Below are 22,622 nucleotides of genomic sequence, written 5' to 3'. Positions count from 1 at the left end.
TTCCGAGACCTCATCTCTACAATAAATCAAAAAATCAGCCGGGTGTGGTAGCGCGCGCCTGTAGTTCCAGCTACTTGGAAGACTGAGGCAGAGAAGGATCGCCGGAGCCCAGCAGGTCGAGGCTGCGGTGGCTGGGAGTGGCCACTGCACTCCAGTCTGGGCGACAGAGTGAGACTCCAACTCAAAAAAAAAAAAGAATACGGACAGTAAAATTAAGGATTGTTGTTCTGTAGCTGAATTTGTTGCATGAAATTCTACTCCTCACCTTGTTAATTCTTCCTTGAAAATTATCTTTAAGACAATCATAGAAGTATTGTAATCTAGTTGGTAAAGTACATGACTGTTTGCATGGTATCGATTGGTACATTGTAATATTTACTAGTGTTAACTCTATTATGATAGCTACATTAGAATTGTGTTTTATGCTATTGTTGGGGTTCATGCTGTGAACTGTATTCCAAGTGAGGCTGAGTCTAATATATTTACAATGTTTTTGGTAATTAAATCCCTTTGAATGAGGTCTCAAGCCTCTGTATACTTTTGTTTGACAGTGGAAATGTTTTAATATGTTATTAACATATATGTACTCATTTAACAAATGTGTAGCAATCGTCTGCCTTATGCCAGGTACTGGTCTGCGCATTGTATAGATAAGCAGTGAACAAGATAAAGTCCCTGCCCTAATTGGGAAGAACAAAAGACAGAATGTCACGCAATGAAGAGTACCATGAATAGGAGGAACTGAAAAGGAGATTGCACTCCCTCTCTCTCGAAAGTTGCTCCCATCAACCACAAACAGATTGCTTCTCCCTTCCCAAGAAAACCTTTTTTGACTCTACCTCTGCTCTAGCTTCTGCCCCATTTCTCAGCAAAGCATGTAGAAAGTCTTATCTGTCTGTGTCTTATATTCTTCTCCCTGTTTTCACTGACCTATTCCAGTAATCTCTTGCTCTCAGTACTTGAGTAAAATTGCATTTTCAAGGTTACCAATGACTTCCATGTTACAGAATTCAATGATCAGGCCCGTGCGCATCTTATTTAACCTCATCAGCAGCATTTGACAATGTGTGGATCACTTCTCCTTCTTGAAACACTTCATTCAGAATGATGGCTTCCAGAATGCCACACTTACTGGATTTCCTCCTGCCACACTGGTGGTTAGTCTTCATTTCCCACTAACCACTTAGCCTTGGAATGCTCTTGGATGCAGTTCTTGGAGCTCTCATTTTCTACTGAGACCAGCTTCCTTGGTGATCACATTTAGTTTCAAAGGTTTAAATACCATCTATATGCTGAAGATTCTCAAATGTGCATCTTCATTGTTTCTGGACCTCTTGACTAAGATCAAATCAAATGCATATCTTCAGCCCTGTAGCTCTTCAGTTGCCTGTTTGACAGCTAATGGTGTCTGACACGTAGTGTGTCCAAAATTGAACTTTTGATTCTGTGACCTAAACTTAGTCCAACCGTGGTCTTTTCTGTTTTTGTGGTGGTTGTTGTTTTTGAGATGGAGCCTCTGTTGCCCAGGCTGGAGTGCAGTGGCACGTTCATGGCCACCACAGCCTTGATCTGCTGAGCTCAGGGCATCCTTCTGCCTCAGCCTTCCATGTAGCTGGAACTTCAGGCACGTGCCACCATGCCTGGCTAATTTTTTTTTTAATTGTAGAGACAGGGTCTCACCATGTTGTCCAGGCTGGTCTCAAATCCGTGGGCTCAGGCAATCCTCTTGCCTCCACCTCCCTAAGTGCTGGGATTACAGGCATGAGCTACTGTGCCTGGCTATTCTTTTCTGTCTGTTAATCCATCTGTGTTTCCAGTTCCTTAAGCTAAGAATCTCAATATCTTTCTTTCATATACCACCTCCAATCTATTAGTAAAATCTTTAGTTCTATCTTCAGTCTGTATCCTGAATCTGACCACTTCTCACCATTTCTGGCATACTACCCTTATCTGGCACGTTGTTGTATCTTCTTTTTGGTCTCCCTACTCCTGTCATTTTTTTTTTTTCTTCTCTATATCCTGTTCCCCAGGTGGTAGCCACAGAGAGCCTCTTAAAATGGAAGCAAGTCATGTTATTTCTCTGCTCAAGACTCTGTATTGTGTTTTCATTTTACTGAAAATAAAAATCTAAGTCTTCACAGTTTGTTGCAAAGCCCTTTATGACTTGTTTCCCCATCCCTTTCCTTCCTCCAACCTCATCTCCCGTTACTCTCTTCCTCCATCCCTTACTGACTTTTTTGCTCTTCTCTGAAAGTGTCAGATGTGCTTCTACTTCTACCCCAGAGAGCTTCTGCATTTGCTGTTTCTTCTGCCTGGAAGGATTATTCTTTGGATAGATGTATAATGGGTTTTCTCACCTCCTTTTAAATATTTGCTTAAAAGTCAGCTTTTCCGTGAGACCTTCCCTATCTCACATAAAATGGTATTTTCCTCTTTGACACTCCTTGCTTTACCTTTTGCCTTATCTACTCCACAGAACAGATCACATTCTAATACACTATATTATTTACCTTTTTTGTCTGTCTCCCCTGAGTAGAATGTAAAATCTACATGGCAACCATTTAAAAAATCTATCCTGCTTATTGCTGTTCTCTCAGTACTCAGAACAATGATAGGGGCACTGTTGTTAATAACTAGGGGACCTTAATGAAATGGGAGCCAGATTTTGCACATATCTGGAGAAAAGCATCATAAGCAAGAGGAAGCGCAAGTGTAAAGGCTCTGAGATGGGACTCCAGGAGTAGCCAAAGGCTTGTGTGGTTGGAGTTTGGGGAGCAAAAGAGAGAGTATTGGGAAGGGCTGTCAAAGAAATAGTCCCCAAATTTATAGTGAAGACTTTAGAATATACAATATTTAGACATTTCCAGGCACTCTAGAGAGGACCAAGTTGATATCATTTTGCAGTTAATACTGAGAGTTACATTCTAAAAGTAACAAAGTATTTTTCTAAAGCTACATCTTAAGCATAAGAATTTCTCTGATGCTAGTTTTTGACTATATGGTAGACTTTCTAGATTGTTAAACCAGAAATATTTTCATTTTATGTCTCATCAAATATAAATTTCTCGGCAAAACTTTCATTTTATAAAAGCACCTAGTGCCATTAGTTCCACTGCTTAAAAATAAGCATTATATTGAAAAATAATTTACGGATTTAAATCTTTGTACTTTAATGGAATTTTGATAGTTTTCATGATAAGTTTTCCATTTAATTGGGTAACATAAGTTGGAAATGTATATGGAAATATGTTTATTGGAAAGGATAGAATTTGAAGGCAAAAGACTTGGGTTTGAGCCCTGGACATGTTGATATATTCTTAAGGTAGAATACTTATTTTTAAAGTTAAATTATTTGTGAATATACTAAGTATTTTTTGTAACATAATATTATACATCTATTAATTTTTAAATGTTTTTGTATTCTTTAAAAGGGCGATTACTGAGAGCTAATCAGATTAGTTTCAACTGGGACAGGCTTGCTAGCTGGATCAACCTTACTGAACAGTGGCCATATCGGACTTCATGGCTCATACTGTATTTGGAAGAGACTGAAGGTATTCCAGATCACATGACATTAAAAACCATCTATGAAAGGTACTTTCTTTTGACCTCCTTGTATTTAACTTAGTTTGAGTTTAAAAAAAAAAAGAATTAATGTATATAAAGCAAACTGAATACAAAATAATATGTATAAAATGTACACTTCTGGATTCAATTAATTGTTTTTATCAATTCCATTATAATTTTGGAGTTGTATTAGCACAGGCATATGTCCCATTAGGTAAAATTTACAACTTTATTTGGAAATATTCTTACTTTCTCAGGTATATAAAGTTTTAATAGTTACCAGTTTCTTGCCAAGTTATCAAAGTTATAATGCTTTTTGTTTACCAGAGCACTTCAATACTATCAAAGGCTTCAATTGCTATTCTAAATAAACTCTCTCTTAGAAAAAAGATAATACAAGGAAACTATACAAATAATTTTATAAAATGAATATAATTGAAACTACTGTTTTGAAATGTAAATTAAATCTTACAAGAGATTTAGTGTATAGTTTATATATTAAAACTTTTAAAAGTTCAAATAGTTTTTCTTCCCCTAGAGTATTTCAGTGTATGGTTTTCCTGATTTTTGAATCTCCATTTTTCATGTACATATTTTATTTAATATTTCTAGGCAAATAACTGGTTTTAGAATTGTAGAGTATTGGTATAGGATTGGGCTTAAAGATTTGAGCTCTTCTAGGTTTTTCTGTTTAATTTTTGCTAAATTAGTGGTAGAGGCCATATGTGCTATATCAAGTAGATTTTCCAGTAGATACAGGGATGCAAGTTACCATAGTTCTATGGGAAAGTGAACTGAATCGCATCTGGCCTTCGATATTTTAGAAATTAACTTATTGTGAGATACATGATTGTGTCATAAAATAAGTTTTATGTCCTGAATACACATTTATATCATAATCCAAGTGCTGTGTTATATATGAGCATGTTATTAGATATGAGCACAGTAATAATTAAACAGTTAAAGCATAACTCTTAAAAAGTTTCAACTTCTTAATAATAATTCATACCAATATTATGGGGTTTATTTTTGACATGGTATATTTATACATAGAGCCCTATTTAACATAAACAAGTAGTCCTTTCGCATTCTCATTTATCCTTGAGATTGTTTTTACTTGTGTGTAAATAAAAGCAGGTTTTAAAAAAAGGATAAACCTTCATTTAGGAACTATGAACTGGATTTGAAGGTAGGAAAAATTGCAGTAGAGTGGAGGGGTGGCTTAAGAAACAATAGGGGAAGTAATTTGAAGCTGCTTTCGTTTCTTAGATGCTGTCTGAATTGGTATTATTCAAGAGTGATCTATTACTCTAGAAATACCTTTCTAGGTTTCAGGAAATTTGAACTCATGTAGACAGGAGAACTAGTCTATTCACAGGAGTCTTTACTTAAGGAGTGCAGGTTATCTAGCATCTCTAAATATCCTCCCTAATACCAGGTACTCTGCTATTTGCCTTATGTATTCTTGGCTCTTGATAAAGCTCACAGAAGTGGTTAGAATTGTTCCATGTGATTAGCAAAGAAGCTTGAGGTTCAGAAAATTTAAGTAACTTCTCGAAGATACTCAGCTCTTAAGAAGCAAAACGGATGTTTCAATCCAGCTCCCTCAGACTTTGTACACTACTCATATGCCTATTACTATTCTAAGCTCTTTATGTTTTAACTTTAACTTCTTTTATTCTTAAAATTCCAAATGGGATACTTTTGTTATCCTCATTTTGCACATAAGAAAAACTGAAGCCTAGAGAAGGAAAGTCACTTGCTGAAAGTCTCACAAGGCAGTAAGTGGTAGCATTGAAGTTTGAAACAAGGCATTCTGCCTTGAGGGTCTGTGCTCAAAATATGCTGAATTGTTCTCATGACATCATTGTAGTAGTGAAACTTCTTTAAGCTAAAGCACTGTCAGAAATACTTAAGAAACTAAATTTTATCATAAAATTTAGAGTCTGAAGTTTTTATATTTTTGTGTTCTTTTTTCTAGAACATCACAAGTTTGTATATATAATATTTTAAGTAAAAATTATTATTATTATCTTTTCCAGTTTTCCTTTTTTTCTTTCTTTTTAATTTTTTAAATGGAATACATAGTTCATGCCATTCTTTGATTTTGGTTCAGAATAGAACTCAAGTCAGTCTCCTTACCTTCCTTTAATTGAATATAGTTTGTATACTGTGTCTCAGGGTTATAGAAACATTGATCAATATTGATCAATATTTCCCATTTCAAGGACTGTGTGCTGGAGTCCCAGGAACTGGGCTCCACATGTTCTGGGAAGAGGGTGGGAAGGGGTGAAAGAAAATCTGTACTTCAGACACAGGAGGTAGAAGTAGAAAAGATGTGAAAATAAAAAGTTGTAAAGGCCCTCCAAAAAAATGCATATTTCAGTTCAATCCAGCAAACATTTATTCATCATCTGCTGTTTATACATCCTGTTACTAGATGCTGAGGATATTATCATTTGGATATAATGTGTCTTTCTGAAACTGTGACTCTTCTTAAAGAAACCAAGATGAACAGGTGTTAGAGGCCCCATTGTCTCCTTAGTTTTGCTCATTAATGTGTATCCAGTTTGAGTTTTTTCTAGGAGTCCAGCCTTACGTAATTGTTCTTTATGCTTTTGTGTGTTCTAGGGACTGGCAAGGGAGATGGGGTGAATAGAGGAACAAATAGAAAAGCATCTTATGCCCTTGAGGAACTTACATTTAAAAAGATGTTTTTTCTCTCTATTTGAAAATACTTTCACTTAAAAAAAGTTGCAAGAAAGAATAGTACAATGAACACCCATAAGCCCTGTATCTGGATTCAGCTGTTGTGAATATTTTACTGTGCTTGCTTCATCATTTACACTCATGCAGTGTTGAGGAACTTATATTTTGAAGGTAAAACATAAACATGTTTGAGATAACTAGAAGAAAGAAAAATGATGGCTCAATTAACCAATTAAGTTTTATCAGTATCAGGCTAAATCATTGTTTCTAGATGATAGAAAACTTCTTAGCCCAACAGTTACTGTTGTTTGCTAACAGAAAGTGGTTTGACTTTTTAAAACTTCCACTCTTCAGTATTTTGAGCCTCATAAATAATATTTTAAAATTTACATTATAAATTAATTAAAAGATATATTTTGGACAAAAGAGAATATAAAACATAAAGCTTAAAGATAATAGTAATTATGACACCATGCTTATGAAATAGAATATTCCTGTAATCCCAGCACTTTGGGAGGCCGAGGCAAGAAGATTGCCTGAGTCCAGGGGTTTGAGACCAGCCTAGGCAATTTGGTGAGACCTCGTCTTTACAATAAGTCACAAAAAATTAACTGGGCATGGTGGCGTGCATCTATAATTTCAGCTACTTGGAAAGCTGAGGCAGAAGGATTGTCTAAGCCCAGCAGGTAAGGGTGCAGTGGCCGTGAGCATGCCACTGCACTCTAGCCTGGGCGACAGAGTGAGACTCCAACTCAAAAAGAAAGAAAGAAAGAAATAGAATATTTGTAGAGGAAATATTTTGGAGGAGGCATTTTGTATCATGTAACAAAAATAACTTGGAGTGAATTTGGGTAGGGGAATATTTTATTTTGTTCAAAAAATATAGACTATTTTATATTTGAAGTGATATGAATTTTGTTTTATTGTTAAGCCAACTTATTACTTAAACTTATTGCTTAAGCACTCGGTGGGCTTGCCATCCTTAAGTGGGTTGGATTCAGGGTGATTTTGAGATGCTTTTTGTTGTTGAAATTAGTATATATGTCTTATATGCCTACAATTACTTACACAGCTTATTTTGTAGCTAGTCTAAAGAAGAGATAAAGACAGTATAGTAAACAATCTTTATAAGAATTCATAAGAAATTTACTTAAAATAAATACATATAATAAGATGAATCGGAATGAAAAACTCTAGGAAGACAATGTCATCAACATATTGAAAAGCCAGATATTGGGTTATGTGAGAATAATTTAGATGGCTCTGTTTCTAGTTAACTATAGTTGAGTTCTTTGATGCTATAGCTTGTCATTTGAATAATAAAAAGTTTTATTTACAGCTGACAAAAAACAGCAGTATATAATTGATATTCATTTATTTTATTAAAGAAATCTGATTTGGTAAAAACAATCAGAAAATAGTATTTTTAACGCTAGTAGTAAAATTTATTTTTTTAATCCATAAAAAGCCTCATTTATTTTTATAGCAATTTGATGACACATCTGCTTGCTTTATTCAGCTGAAAAAGAAAATGTTGGTTCTTGGTGTTTGGTAAAATTGCTTTGTTAAATTATTTTCTAAATTGTTCAACTTTTAACAAATGACATTTGATACTAACACTGGAAAGCAATTTCAGCTAATTAAGTAGATCCCTCTATAAACCATTGGAACATTAAGATGACATACTGTTCATTCAAGATTATTTTAATTGGTACAATTATTGTAATTTTCTTGCAATTATGTGTTGAGCTAAAAGCTTTTGTCTAGATCATTTGGGAGGTTTTTTTTTGTTAACATACATTTAGTAAGAAGAAAGGGAGTAAAATAAAAACTGTAGATAAAGATTTTCTGTCTACTTTTTATTACAGCATTTTAGACAACCATTGAAATATTTTAGTATAAAACTTTATTTCTGGTATTTTAGGCAATGACAGAGGTTTTCAAAAGATCAATTTAAGTAGTTTTCATGAAGATAATGTTTTAAATTTCTGTTTTGACACTGCTCAAGCAATCTTTTACTCAGGATGATATGATCAGGATAATTTTGTGATAAGGGTAACAGCATACTTTATTCTGGTACTCTATATGGATTTTAAAAAAACAACTGAATAAGTTCTGAGGGAACTTCAGAATGGCAGCCATTTTCCATTTTATTGCAAAGAGCTATTTGTTGAACAGACACTTAACATATGACTTTATAGACCTCTGTGATCTCTTTAAGTCATTCAAGTAATGGTATTTTACACATTACTTAGGTCATTTTTTATAATAAAACATTTTTGATGACATTTTTTCCTGATATTCACACAGAGTTTTCATAACTTAATTTTTTCATTTCTAATCATCTCCTACCCCATGAGAGTGCTGTGAAGCTCTCACTAGCCTCCTTCCTTTCTCCTTCATTTTCTGGGTGATTGTTAGGTCTCCCTCTCTCTCTTCCACCGGCTGCCCTCTCCCCTCTCCCATTTGGCCTGGTTTATGCTTAGACTTATTTCTTTTGCATGTGGACTTAAGTTCCGAACGTGAATAGCATGAAAATTTTGACATTAGTTGAGAAACTGGTTGTCTCAGCTCCTTTGTACTACAGTCCTTCTTTTGTACTGACCATTTTTCTCTTCATTTAGTTTTGAGATACCAGAAGTGTTTATTCCAAATATTATTTTACACATACTGTTTTTGTGCTTTTTATTTATAGCTTAGAATCTTAATGACTTTTTTTGTACTCGATATGATGACTTTTCTGTAGGTATTGGTGTTGTCATCATTCAAAACTCATTAAATCAGTATCTTGAATGTAATTGTTTCCATCTTCATTCTCAAAACACACTTGCTCTGACCACAGAGGTTTAATATTTTATCAATATCTTTATCTTTTTAAAGAGATAGCATAGCCTGGGCTAGTTCTTTTCAGAAATCACAAGATAATTAAGCATAGAGGAGATGAAACTAAGCAGGTCACTGAAATAAAGATTATATAATTTATAATATAAATCACATATCTGGATAGAAATAGATAGCATTAGCATATTTGCCAAGTTCATTGTGAAGAGTGAGTCTGCAAACTATGGACAGAGATACCTGTCACCAGATTAATGTTGACTTATTAAACATACATTTCTGGTTTTACATTATTTTTATTCAGCAGAGACTGTTGAGTAATAAACAGTATATATAATAAATAATTAGTGTGTTAAAAGGCAATGAATGTTATGGAAAGAATAAAAGGTAGAAGAGAGTTAGGGAGATGAGTAGTGTAAGATCCAGATTAAATCAGGGTGTCAGGCTGGGTGTGGTGGCTCATGCCTATAATCCCAGCGCTTTGGGAGACTGAGGTAAGAGGATTGCCTGAGGCTACGGGTTCAAGACCAGCCTGGGCAACTTGGTGAGACCTCTTCTCTACAATAAATCAAAAAATTAGCTGAGCATGTTGGCACGTGCCTGCAGTTTCAGCTATTTGGAAGGCTGAGGCAGGAGGATCACCTGAGCCTAGCAGGTCGAGGCTGCGGTAGCCATGAGCGTGCCGCTGCACTCTAGCCTGGGTGACAGAGTGAGACTCTGACTCTAAGTAAATAAATAAACAAATATATACATACGTAAATACATAAATAAATAAGTAAAGTAAGTAAGTATGTCAAGATAGTCCTTGTTAAGAAAGGAAGAGTTGAGCAAGGGCTTGAAGGAGACATAAGAACTAGCCAAACAGATATCTGGGAAAGCATTTCCAGGCAGAAGAAACAGGTTGGACAAAGGTCCTAAGGCCAGAGAGAGCCTGCAGTCAACATTGGAGGGCCAGCAATAACAAAGGAGCTGGTGTGGCGAAATGAGAGCAAGTAGGAGGTGAGGTCTAGGTGGTCAGTGGGGTGGTTTGTATACTCCTTTTGGAGGACCAGCGTAAGGACTCTGACTTTTACCCTAAGTAAGGGGACCAATTGCAGGTCTTGAAAAAATTGTAGTCATTACCCTGATGGCTGGAGTGCCTATTATCTGGCTGTATCAGTGCAACTTAACCTGAGTTGATCTAAGAGAGCATAGTTTGAGACTCTTTTGCTGGGAAGGGGAACCTGGATAGAAAAACTAGTGCTGAAATAGATGGCTATCCCACTGTTAAGATGAAATGAGGGACAGAGCTTAGAGGGTGGCGTGTGCCTGTAATCCCAGCTGTTCTGGAGGTGGGGGCAAGAAAATCACTGAGCAATACAGCAAGACTCTATCTCTTTAAAAAAAAAAAAAAGCAAGGTGAAATGAGTGATAGCAAATGTCACATAGTGGCATGCCACGACTATGAGAGAGCTAGGAAATAAACAGCCTCATTTACAGTCTTGTTGCAGGGTACTAGAAGAAAGTTAATTCATTATTCTAAACATCTGCAAGAATTATAGAACTCACCCGTGTGCCCCTCCTGCTGCAATAATTTCTTGTTGCTTAGGTTCACTTTATTCTTTATGTTTTAATAAAACAATGAATTGATACAAACTTTTGGGATCATTTTTTAGTTGTTTTCTTTCCTTGTACCTGCCAACTGCATGATCTGCCCCCTTCATTTAAACCTCTGGTTGAGAGTGAATGAAAGCTGATGTCTGCAGTGTTGAGGACTGCAAGGTATAGGAAGATGTCATAGGCAGGAGAGCAACTGATAGTTGCTTTTAGACTGATGCTGAATTTGACTTATAGGCATTATAAAGTGGAAGTTTGCATATCCAGTTGAGCTCGAAGGACAAAGGGAGATAATTGCTCCAAATCCGTGAGTAGGTGCTGGGTTTCTGCTGGAGTTCCCAGCGTCCTCAACCTGGCTCCAGCGCCTTCTCCCTCTTACTTCCCAACTTCCCACATGCTCTTCTCTCCGACCCCTCCTTCCTCTCTCCCACCTCATTTTTCTGGTCTCATCTTAAATGCTATTACTTAGGAAGGCTTTAGTAACGAGGCACCCCCATTCTCTAAGATTTTATTAGATGCACCTGCCATAGTTACTCTCTTATAAGTATTTACATTGCTTCTTCTTTAATATCTGTCTCCTGAATAACACTGTAAACTTCACGAACTGTAACTTGCTTGAACATTGCTGACTTCCTTGCTTCTAGACAGTTGCTTAGTGTTTAGGCAGTAATGCGTATTTCTGAAAGAATAAAGAAATCTGATGATGTTTGGACTGAGGAAGGCATGGGTCAAGGGAGGATCGGAGATGAGAAGCCTCATATTGTCTGTCTATCCAGGCACTTCATTCCTTGTCTTTAAATGTAGGCAAAAATGTCTCTTTTGTTATTGTATCAGTATATCCCAGGCACACAGCAAGGTCTTGGTACACATAGACTGAATGGTGACTGTATATTTTACCTAACACTTAGAGGTTCCTGCCTTTTGTCAGGTGATGCCAAAATCACAGCACTGTTTTCAAAGGTATTACCTGTAACTGAGTTGAGCTCAGGTTTCTTACAGTTTTTAGGAATGCATGGTCTGGTGGGGTTGTTTCATATTGATGACTTGTAGGCAGGTTCCTCGCATTTGAGTTTCTTTCTACAGACTTGTCAGTATTGTTTTAAAAGACTGTGTTACATAGATGACTCCATTTTTGCTATACTGAACATTTCATTATGTTCATTTGTTAAACATTTATAGAATTTATGATGTGCTGGGCACAGACTAATAAAAGTACTGGATAGTATATTACTTGCCCTCAATATGTGCGACACATTGGATTAAACACTTTCCCTAGATTATCACATTTAATCAAGTTGATTATTCCCAATCTGAAAATCTGAAACCCAAAATGCCCCAAAACTAAAACTTTTTGAGTGCTGACATGATGCTCAAAGGAAATGCTCATTGGAGCATCTGGATTTTGGATTTTGAGATTAGGAATGCTCAACTGGTATTGCACGTATTCCCAAGTCTGAAAAAATCTGAAATCTGGAACATTTCTGGTCCCAAGCATTTTAGATAAGGAATACTCAACCTGTCCTTATAACCCTAGGAGGAGAGAGTGGGAGTTGTCTCAGAGCACACAGCTGTGACTGTAGATCTTCCCCAGGCCTATTCTAGAAGTCAGCCTGTCCACAGTAGGTTTGAGATAATAGGAATATAGAACTAAACAATTTTTTTATTTCCATATATATTTGATCCACCTTTTCATTGATATACCCATAAATATTTAGAATAATTTATTATTTGTCAATGGAAATATTACAGTAGGTAGAAATTTTTCTAGCATATTGAATTGATCTTTTTTGTTTAAAAATGTGAACTTTTTATCAACTTGTATAAAACCCCAAATAAATGCTTCTAATTGTGTCTAGTAATTGAAGTGTGTTTTATACAGAAAGCGTGTGAAAAAAAGGCTAGGCAACATAGACTCCATCTCTACAAAAAAAAAAAGTAGCTGGGTGGGTGGTACATGCCTGTAGTCCCAACTGCTCCAGAGGATAAGGCAGAAGGATTTCCTGAGCCCAAGAGGTGGAGGAGCCATGATCGTGCCACTGCACTCCAGCCTAGTCATCAGGGCGAGACTCTAACTAAAAAAAAGGTAAAATAAAAAATCAATTTTTTGTGATATCAGCTGGCCCATCTATCTGTTTATTTAAGCCTTTATACCATTTTTGCGGTCTACTAAGTGGCTATAATTTGTTTCTAGATAGCTTTTTCAATAGGCTTTCTTTTGCTTTTAAAAGGATAAGATTTATTTTTAAAAATAATTTTTCAGCTTGTAATTTCATATCATTTTCAGTGTTTTATGCAAATATAGAAGAAAATATCTGAAATGTTACAAAGTTGTGTGTTTCTAACTTTACTATGAAAAACTCATGTATATTAACTAAGGTTTGAAAACAAATAAAGTTGATTTCTCTAAAATACATTTTTTAATATGTAAAAAATGTGTGTTTAATATATTAAACAATCATTACCTATGCAGGTTTACAATATTTAATAAACACAGTAACAGTATTATGTGTATTAATATTTTTTAAAACTAGTCTGATTATTGAAGGATTCAAATATTTTTTTTAAGTTGAGACAGCAACTTAAATTTATTGAGAGGACAGAAAAACTCCCAGAGTGGGAAGGGACCTGAGGGGGTTACCGAGGGATTCAAATTTACCCCAAAAATCAAATATGCCTTTAGAGATCAGGCATCTAACTTTTATCTGAAGTTAATTTTTTCATAAGTTTTGTGATTTCAGAATTTTAAATCAAAATATTTTTAGGATTTTTCAAAATAAAAGAATAAACAAAAGTAATATATAACAAAAAGATGCTAGCTAGTTGAGATTCTAAGATAACATGAGTTGCTGATCTAAATCCATGCTGTTGAACATGGCTTTTGTTAGCAATATTCAAGAAGTCCACAAGGTGGGAGTATTTCACTAGAAACATTATCAGCATATGTGGGAAGAAATAATATGTAATGTATTTTACTTTTCTCTTTCCATAGCAGAAAAACAACAAAAAACAGAGTTTAATGAAAGGTTGAATTTACTTTTTTTAAAAAAAGTCTTTATAGGACATTTGTCATCCCTATTAATCATGACCATAGACAAGTAAATGGTTATCTAATCATACGATGTATTTTTTAAGTTTAACACTACCTTTTTCTCCTAAAAAAAATTTTTTTCCCTCTTCTTTTGAGTCAAGGTCTCACTCTGTCACCTAGGCTGGAGTGCAGTGGCACAATCATGGCTCACTGCAGCCTTGAACTCCTGGGCTAGGTGATCCATCTACCTTAGATGAGTAGCTGTGACTACAGGCCTGTGCTACCACACCTAGCTAAATTTATTTTTTGCAGAGACAAAGTCTCACTATGTTGCCTAGGCTGGCCATGAACTCCTAGGCTCAAGTAATCCTCCTGTCTTGACCTCCCAAGATGTTGGCATTACAGGCATGAGCCATGGAGCCTGGCCTCTAAAATTCTTTTAAGTAACTTGAGAAAAGGGTGGCTATGAAAAATGAGGAGCTTTTAAAAATTAATCTGCTTACAAATTTGTTTTTAGACTTAAAAATATTAAATCCTAGACTTAAAAATATTAAATCCTAAGCATTTTAGGATTTGTTCTGCACTTATTAATTATTAAATCTTTTATGATAACTTGTGAGTAAAAGTTTGACTTTAAAGCATTTTCATAGATTTACTTTGAGTTTGGTGCCTCCTCCATTTTCTATACCTGTAATTCAGTTTCATTACTGAACATTTGCTTTCTATATATGATTAATAGATACATTTTTAGATTTCTTGATGGCAACAATTACATAGACAACGCTTATCATTTGGTAGCAATGCTTGCTATTACTAGTGTTGCCTAAAACAGCTAAGAAAATTTGATATCATTTACTTTCATCTGAACATTTTTAAATATCATAGTATAAACTCTTGATGCCAAAAAGAATACTTTGCTTTTTCTTGATAGATACTATTTTTATATTGAGTCAGTTGTGAATTATTTTGCCTCTTTTACCTTTTTGCTGATGCCTTCCCTCATTACTCAAGCTCAAATTATTGTTTTGTCATCTGAATTGCTATCATTTGATTACTTACACGGTTATAACTGGGTAGGCATCATGCTGTAATGCACTGTTTTCAGACTCTTACTCCCAGTGGAAACCTTTTTCCAAATGAAATTTTATGCAGAGTTCCAGTAAATAAAGCTATATTAATATAAATTAATTGTTTCAAATTTTACCCTTTTTGGGGAGAGGCGGGATTGCCTAATGAACATTTGTATACCTAACCCTGAATTGTTAGCTGTTTTAGGCAACACATCTTTAAAATTTAAAAAAATTTTACCTTTTTAAATATTTTTGTGTTGGGGGTCTCTCTGTGTTGCCCAGGCTGAAGTATAGTGGCACGATCACAGCTTACCACAGCTTTGACCTCCTGGGCTCAGGCAGTCAGCCCCCAAGTAGCAGAGACTATAGGCATGTTCCACCATGCCTGGCTAATTTTTCTAATTTTTTTTTTTTTTTTGTAGAGACAAGGTCTCACTATGTTGCCCAGGCTAGTATTGATCTCCCGGGTTTAAGCAATCTCTCCACCTTGGCCTCCCAAAGTGCTGGGATTACAAGCATGAGCCACCATGCCTGGCCAAATTATAACATTTTCTAACAAATTCAGTTAATGAGAAAGTGAGCTGTTCTGAGGAATATTATCAAAAAGTTGGGAATGACTGTTGCAATCTTGCATTGGTTTAGACATCTAATGTGTTTCTCTAGTTAGTTTTGGGACTATAGCATCAAGAAAATCCTGCATCATAAGTAGATGCAAATGTTACCAATTTTTGAACTGTCTTTGCAATGGCAGGTTGTGTTCAGTTAATCTGACCCAGAAACTTGAAAAAAGTTTAATTGGGGATATTGCTTCATAGGGGAATCTCCAATAGTATTTTACAGTTACTCACATTTCTTATTTGAAGTGTTGGATGCTGTTTCTCCAAGGAGGTCCTGTCAACCTGGGTCATGTCGTGCACTTATCTAACTATTTTTATGATCTATGTATGTAGGCTGTAGTGTCGTATATTTGCTTGCATAATTTTGTGAACAGAAAATTGCTAGTTTGGATTTTGAAAAGATGATGAAGGGGCTTAAATATGTGCACAAAGATGGAGGAGAAACTGTATTTAAAAGTCAGTAAAAAAATTGGAAACTAAAACAAAAACCTGGGATGAGTTATTTGCACAGGCTTATATGTTGATCTCTTTCTCGGTGTTAAAATTTAATCTGTAACAGCATTCTTCCTTTATTATATTTTTAAGGAGTTAAAAGCATGTAAATCATTGCAAGATTTTGAGCCATGGCTGTGGCCCCATTTGAACTGGTGTAGTGAGCAGGTGCCAGCATTTGAAGCAGGCAGGGGCGAGTTTCCACTCTACTACAGCAGTTGTTGGGCCAGCTACTGATCTCAATATGCCTCAGTATCCTTATTTTAAGATGTGAAATAACACTTCATGGGATGCTGAGAGAGAGAAATTAGATGAACTAGGTAAAGTACTTGGCTCAGAGAACCACAGGCAGTAGGTATTCAACAAATATTAGTTCTTTTTAATTTCCCTCTTAATTTTTTTATGACTTTTAAACATATATTTTCCTGGTAGAGTTTGTATAAGAAAAGGGATCAGAGTCCCTGAATCTACAATACTCAGAATAGTATTTTACATGATAGACATGAACGAAGAAAATGGCTTATCATTACTGTGTTGAGCCTAAGCAGATGCCTCTTTGAACTTTTTATATTTTACCTTCCTGCTTGTTGATCCTTTCTCATCTCTGTAGTTATCAAAATTGTAGCCTGAAAGCCAGGTGGAATTATGCTTCAGGTTTGTCATTTTTACACCAAAAACGAAGGGAGCTCAGACATGGAAGGGCACCTCTGATCTCTGTGCAGACCAAGGCATTTCATTGCTTTGAGAGAAAAGAGCATCTGCTGTGTAGTGTGGCACGGGGAGTGTCTGTAGGGCCCTTTGAGAGATCGACCTGAGCCCCTTGGAAACAGGGGAACTGGACTCTGAGAAGTTAAATTCCTTGTCTCAAATCACCCACAGTTAGCAAGTGTCCCAGCCTTTTAACTAAACTTTGTTGTATCTTTTAAAAAATTAATCTCATTGCTTTATAGACAAACACTGCAGCCTATGTGTCTTACTCTAAGTTATCTTAGAGAAACATCAAGTCTGGATTTAAGGAAAGTCATGTAAGTAAATACTGTGCTCTTTTGTCTCAGAATACAGGCAAGTTGCATTTTATCCCTAAAAATCACTGCTTTTATCAAAGCTGCATTTAATGGAAAGCATCTAACATATAAAAATATAGTAAGCTTATATAATAGCTTCCATGGGAAATTTTTTCCCCCAGACATTGGTTATACTAAGTTTCCCAGTCAGTTGAACACATTGGCAAATGGAATCATCACTGTAGATTCACTAAGCTTCGTTTCGTTTTGAGTATGAATACTTTTATATCAAAGCAGTTAGGTGCATTAACCTATGAAGAATGGGATTTTTGTGGCCATATACTTTTTCCTCCCATTATTTCGAGTCCTAGTTAAATTTTCAGTTTCTGACCATATTTGTTATTCATGCACAAACGAGAAGCAAGAGCAACTGAAACGTATGATTAAGTTTGTGCCAGCAGCACTGCCTTATAACCGGAAGAGTGAACATAACTTGGAGGAGATGGAGTTGTGTCCCCAGGTGTTGGTGGCCAGAGTGGGACCTCTGCTGCTGAGGACCCTTTCTTGTACTACCAAGTTGAAGTCTAACTAAAACCTAATTGCAGTTAGACAACTTGTGTGTGTGAGAACAGTCTACTGAATTTGAAAAATGTACTTTTTTTATTCTGTAAGTTACATGCTTACATGTTTTCTCCATTTGTATAAAAAAGTATTCTTGGACTCTGATGTTTTGGCCAAATAGATAATCTTGGGAATATGCACCCTCAGTGGGAAATAACTTTTTTTAAAAAATGTAGAGTGAGCTCTGCTAGAAAGTAAAATAATATTGTTCAGCTCTGCCAATAGTTTCTGTGGCATGATAGACAAGTGTTTTTTATGATTTGCGTTTTTTAACCCTCATTAGACTATTCTTAAAAATCTACTGGACTCAGTGGCTTAGCCTGTAATGCCAGCACTTTGGGAGACCAAGATAAGTGGATTGCCTGTGGCTGCAGATTTGAGACCAGCCCGGGCAACTTGACGAGACATCGTCTCTACATTAAAACAAAAATTAGACGGGGGTGGTAGTGCGTGCCTGTAGTTCCAACTACTTGGAAGACTGAGGCTGAGGGATTGCCAAAACCCAGCAGATCGACACTAGGGTGGCCGTGAGCATGCCACTGCATTCTAGCCTGGACAACAGAGTGAGACTCCAATTCAAAACAAACAAACAAAAAAACATGTAAAGTCAAACACAGGAAATATTTGCACATGTCATTTTTAAAACTGGAAGCAAGCCGGGCTTGGTGGCTCAGCCTGTAATCCCAGCACTTTGGGAGGCCGAGGTGAGTGGATTGCCTGAGCCCGTGGGTTCGAGACCTCATCTCTACAATAAATCAAAAAATCAGCCAGGCGTGGTAGCACGCGCCTGTAGTTCCAGCTACTTGGAAGTCTGAGCGGAAGGATCGCCGGAGCCCAGCAGGTTCAGGCTGCAGTGGCCGGGAGCGGCCACTGCACTCCAGTCTGGGCGACAGAGTGAGACTCCAACTCAAAACAAATAAAAAATAAATAAAAAAAAACCAGAAGCAAACAGACAAACATACATGAAGGTATGTCATGATCATGTATTCAGCATACAGAGTACACAAGTTCCTTACTGTTTCCTGGTGTAGTTACTGAGTTGGGTGCCTATAAAATGCAAGCAGATTTTTGTAGCTTTCAAAAGTGAGTGTCATTGAGAACACCTAGCACTGTTTGCATGTCTTGAGAATCCACTGTGACCACCACACAAGCATAGATGCCTCTTTGTTTTCTCTCCCAGCAAGTTCTTGTTTCCTTGAGAGTTGTGCATTCAACACAATCTTCTGCATGTGGACAGTTTCAGCTGTTTACACTTTTATTAATAGATGCAAGGAAAGCATCTATTTGCTGACCCCCAAGGCTAGTGTTCTTTCCGGGATGATATGAAAGGTGACTCATAGAATAGTTATCAGAGTACTTTTATAAAAACTTTAGGAATGATTAAAAATTATGGAATGCAGCAAAGGCAGTGTTCAGAGGGAAATTTGTAGCCATAAATGCCTACATTAAGAAAGAAGAAAGATCTTAAATTAATCCTCTAACTTTATACCTTGAGGAACTAGAAAAAGTACAAATTAAATACAGAGCTAGCAGAAGGAAGGAAATAATAAAGGTTAGAGTGGAAAGAAATAAAATAGAGACTAGAATAACAATAGAGAGAAGCAGTGAAACCAGAAGTTGTTTCTTTGAGAAAAGATCAACAAAATTGACTAGTCCAATGTGGAAGTCTAGGCTCAGAACCAGAGCTAGAAGCCAAGCCTCAAGTAGGAGTTGCTGCTGAGGCCAGGGCAAACAGGGTTTAATCATGGTAGGTTTTTCTCAAGTATATTTTCAAATCTGTTTGGAACCCAGAAAATGAGAATTTTAATTTGGGGATTTGATAAAGCAAGAAAAAACATAATTTTGTACAGATTGCAGGTTGGTAAAAGTCAGTGATGATATTCTTGCAATTGGATTTAATGTTAAGATGGTAACAAACAAAAACCATACTGAATTCCACGTCTGGGATTTAGGAAGACAGAGAGCCATACTAGAGATGTTATTATTCAAACACAGATGCTGTCATTTACATAGTAAGGCAGTTGTGACTGAGACCAAATTGGCATTTCCAAATTAGAGTTAGTTGCCATATTGAAGGAAGAAGAGCTGAGAAAAGCCATTTCAGTGGCATTTGCAAATAAGCAGGACATGGAACAGTCCATGACTCCCTCAGAGGTGACACGTTCACTTGGGTCACTTGCCTTAAAGGACTGAGCATGGCTAATATTCAAAACTTCAGCAACCAAAGACACTGGCCCTCATGAGTCAATGGAATGGGCAGTTAAGATTAAAGAGCAAACAGCAGTTCAGTCACTTCTGCTCCTCTTAACTGAAGTCTGCATCATGTAACCCTTTGAGAACAGGTGTGCCTTATGACTGCAGGTTAAAGCTATATGGCTGTTGGCATATACTGATCTGACTGCAACATTTTTGGGTGTGTGTATCAAGGTCTTACTCTGTTACCCAGGCTGGGGTGCAGTGTCATGATCACAGCTTACCACAGCCTTATCTTCTGGGCTCAGGTGATCCTTCTACCTTAACCTCCAGAGTAGCTGAGATTACAGGCATGCACCACCATGCCCAGCCAATTTAAAAAAAAAATGCTTTTGTAGAGACAGGTCTCACTATGTTACCCAGGCTCCTAGCCTCAAGTGATCCTCCTGCCTCAGCCTCCCCAGGTGTTGAGATTGCAGGCATGAGACACCATACCTGACCTACAGTATACTGTTACAGCAGCCTGAGCTGACTAAGACACCTGGTGTCACCACTATTCAACATTGTTCTAGAAGCTCTAGGCATCACAACTAGACAAGAAAAAGAAATAAAATGATCCAGTTTGGAAAGGAAGAATTAAATTATTTCGAATCACAGATGGCATGATTCTGTATATAGAAAATATAGAAAATCCCAAAGAACCCACAAGAAAGCTACTAGAACTAATAAATCAGCAAGGTTTGCAGGGTACAGACATAGATCAACATGCAAAAATGTTGTGTTTCTATATACTTTAACTGAACAGTCTGAAAGGAAATTAAGAAAGCAGTTCTATTTACAATAGCATCTAAAATAAGAAAATACCTAGAAATAAATTTAACCAAGGAGGTTAAAGACTTGTACACGGAAAACAAAACAAAACAAAAAATGCTAAAAGAAATCAAATAATTCCTAAATAAATTTGAAAACATTCTTTTCTCATGAAAGAAAGACTAAATATTAGGATGTTAATACACCCAAAGTGATCTACAGATTCATTGTAATCCCTATAAAAATTCTAATAGCCTTTTTTGCAGAAAAAGAAAGCTGGTCCTCAAATTCATATGAAATTGTAAGGTACCTCAAATAACCAAAGCAATCTTGAAAAAGAACAACTAAGTTGGAGGGCTCACACTTCTCAATTTCAAAACCTATTATAATGCTACAGGAATCAAAACAGTGTGGCAGTGGCATAAGGATAGACATATAGACCAATGGAATAGAATTGAAAGTTTAAAAATAAACCCATATACCTGTGGCCAGTTGAGTTTTGGCAAGGGTGTCAAGTCCATTTAATGGGGAAAGAATTAGTCTCTTCAACAAATAATGCTTGGACAGCTAGATTTCCACATGCAGAAGAGTGAAGTTGGACCATTACCTTGCACCATGTACAAAAATTAACTCCAAATGGATCAGTCTTCTCTTTACCAAGCACAAGGTTTTGTGAATATCAGAAATGTTAAATTGACAGTTATTTTATTTCAAAAGAATAGAGTTCTTTAGGAAGAACACTTTTTTGTAGGCTTAATTTATTCACTCTACAAATATTTGTTGCACAACAAGATTGTGACAGTATTCTGTGTGAGGCACTAGAAATACAATGGTGAACAAAACCAAACTTGTTCCCAGTTTTAATGGAATTTGCATTCTAGAGGGGGAGAGAGACATTAAGAAAATAATTCCACTAATGGATATAAACTTTCAGTTGTGATACGTGTTATGCAACAAAGTATATGTGGCCAGGCGCAGTGGCTCAAGCCTGTAATCCCTGCACTTTGGGGAGCCGAGGCTAGAGGATTGCCTGAACCCAGGGGTTCAAGACCAGCCTGGGCAACTTGGTGAGACATCATCTCTACAATAAATCAAAAATTAGCTGGGTATTGGTAGCACGCGCCTGTAGTTCCGGCTGCCTTGGAAAGCTGAGGTGGAAGGATCACCTGAGCTCAGCAGGTCGACGCTGGGGTGGCCATGAGTGTTCAGCCTGGGGGCAAAGTGAGACTCCAACTCAAAAAAAAAAGAAAAAAGAAAGTATATGTGCACCAGGGCTTATCATGGAGGAGCATTAGCTGGTCTCGGGAGCCTCTCTGAGGATGAGGAGGTGCGCTGAGTGCTGACGACGACGGGTAGGAATTGACTGGGTGAAGAGGGAGAAGAGAGTGCAGTTAGCTCCTGCGGCTTCTAAGGCTTTTGATTATCTTTCCACAGACAGCACTGGGCATAAAAATTGACTTCATTTTATCTTTTGTTTTTGACCTTTTGGCTGTAATGCTGAGTGGCTGTTTTTGGTCTCTGTGTTACATCTTTCCCCCAGAATCCCCTAAGTGTTCTGTGCATAGAGGGCATTTAATAAATGGGCATTCACAGTAGAAAGTATTTGAGACACCTTCTTCCTAAGTTATGTTCTAAGAACCTGTTTATATTTTGATTTAAAATAGAAATATTTTTTATGTAATTTAAAACCTCATTTTGAATGGAAGTGATATGAATAGTTTATGTAATTTCTGCCAAGGAATTAATATGGACTTTCTATAAACCACTGTCATTTATAATCAAAATGCTTGCAACTTACATTGATGTTGGCATTAACAAGTATTACTAGATTGGTAGCATAGAAAGAAATTGCATTTTGACTTACTAGGAGCTCATTGATGCCTGAGGTTTTATAATGCTTTCTCTGGGCCATTTAACTGCTGGCAACTTTAATTTACATGATTCATAATACTGGAAATTTAAATTCGCTCTTAATTGAAAAGTGAAGTTACTTAAATTCTTTAAATGTAAACCTTTGGAAAAATATCTGAAAAATAAAGGCACATATGATTTTGATGGCCCACTGCCAAAAGATTAT

General features: G+C 36.5%; 1 protein-coding gene and 1 pseudogene across 5 annotated transcripts in view; both read left to right on the top strand.

Moving 5' to 3' along the window:
- The window catches only part of KIDINS220 (kinase D interacting substrate 220), a 118,396-nt gene that overhangs the window by 64,250 nt on the left and 31,524 nt on the right, over nt 1-22,622 (top strand). For all 5 annotated transcript variants that reach the window (XM_021718150.1, XM_021718149.1, XM_021718147.1 and 2 more), the window contains exon 22: nt 3,432-3,594. In XM_021718150.1, the coding sequence (XP_021573825.1) occupies nt 3,432-3,594 (163 nt within the window). The remainder of the gene's footprint in view (nt 1-3,431; nt 3,595-22,622) is intronic.
- LOC110596639 lies at nt 19,301-19,870 on the top strand (annotated as a pseudogene).

Source organism: Carlito syrichta, unplaced genomic scaffold, assembly GCF_000164805.1.
Source record: "Carlito syrichta isolate Samal-C Ts95f unplaced genomic scaffold, Tarsius_syrichta-2.0.1 Scaffold311867, whole genome shotgun sequence".
Taxonomy (NCBI): Eukaryota; Metazoa; Chordata; class Mammalia; order Primates; family Tarsiidae; genus Carlito; species Carlito syrichta.
The sequence above is the reverse complement of the archived record's forward strand: the minus strand, read 5'-3'. Positions and strand labels throughout refer to the sequence as shown.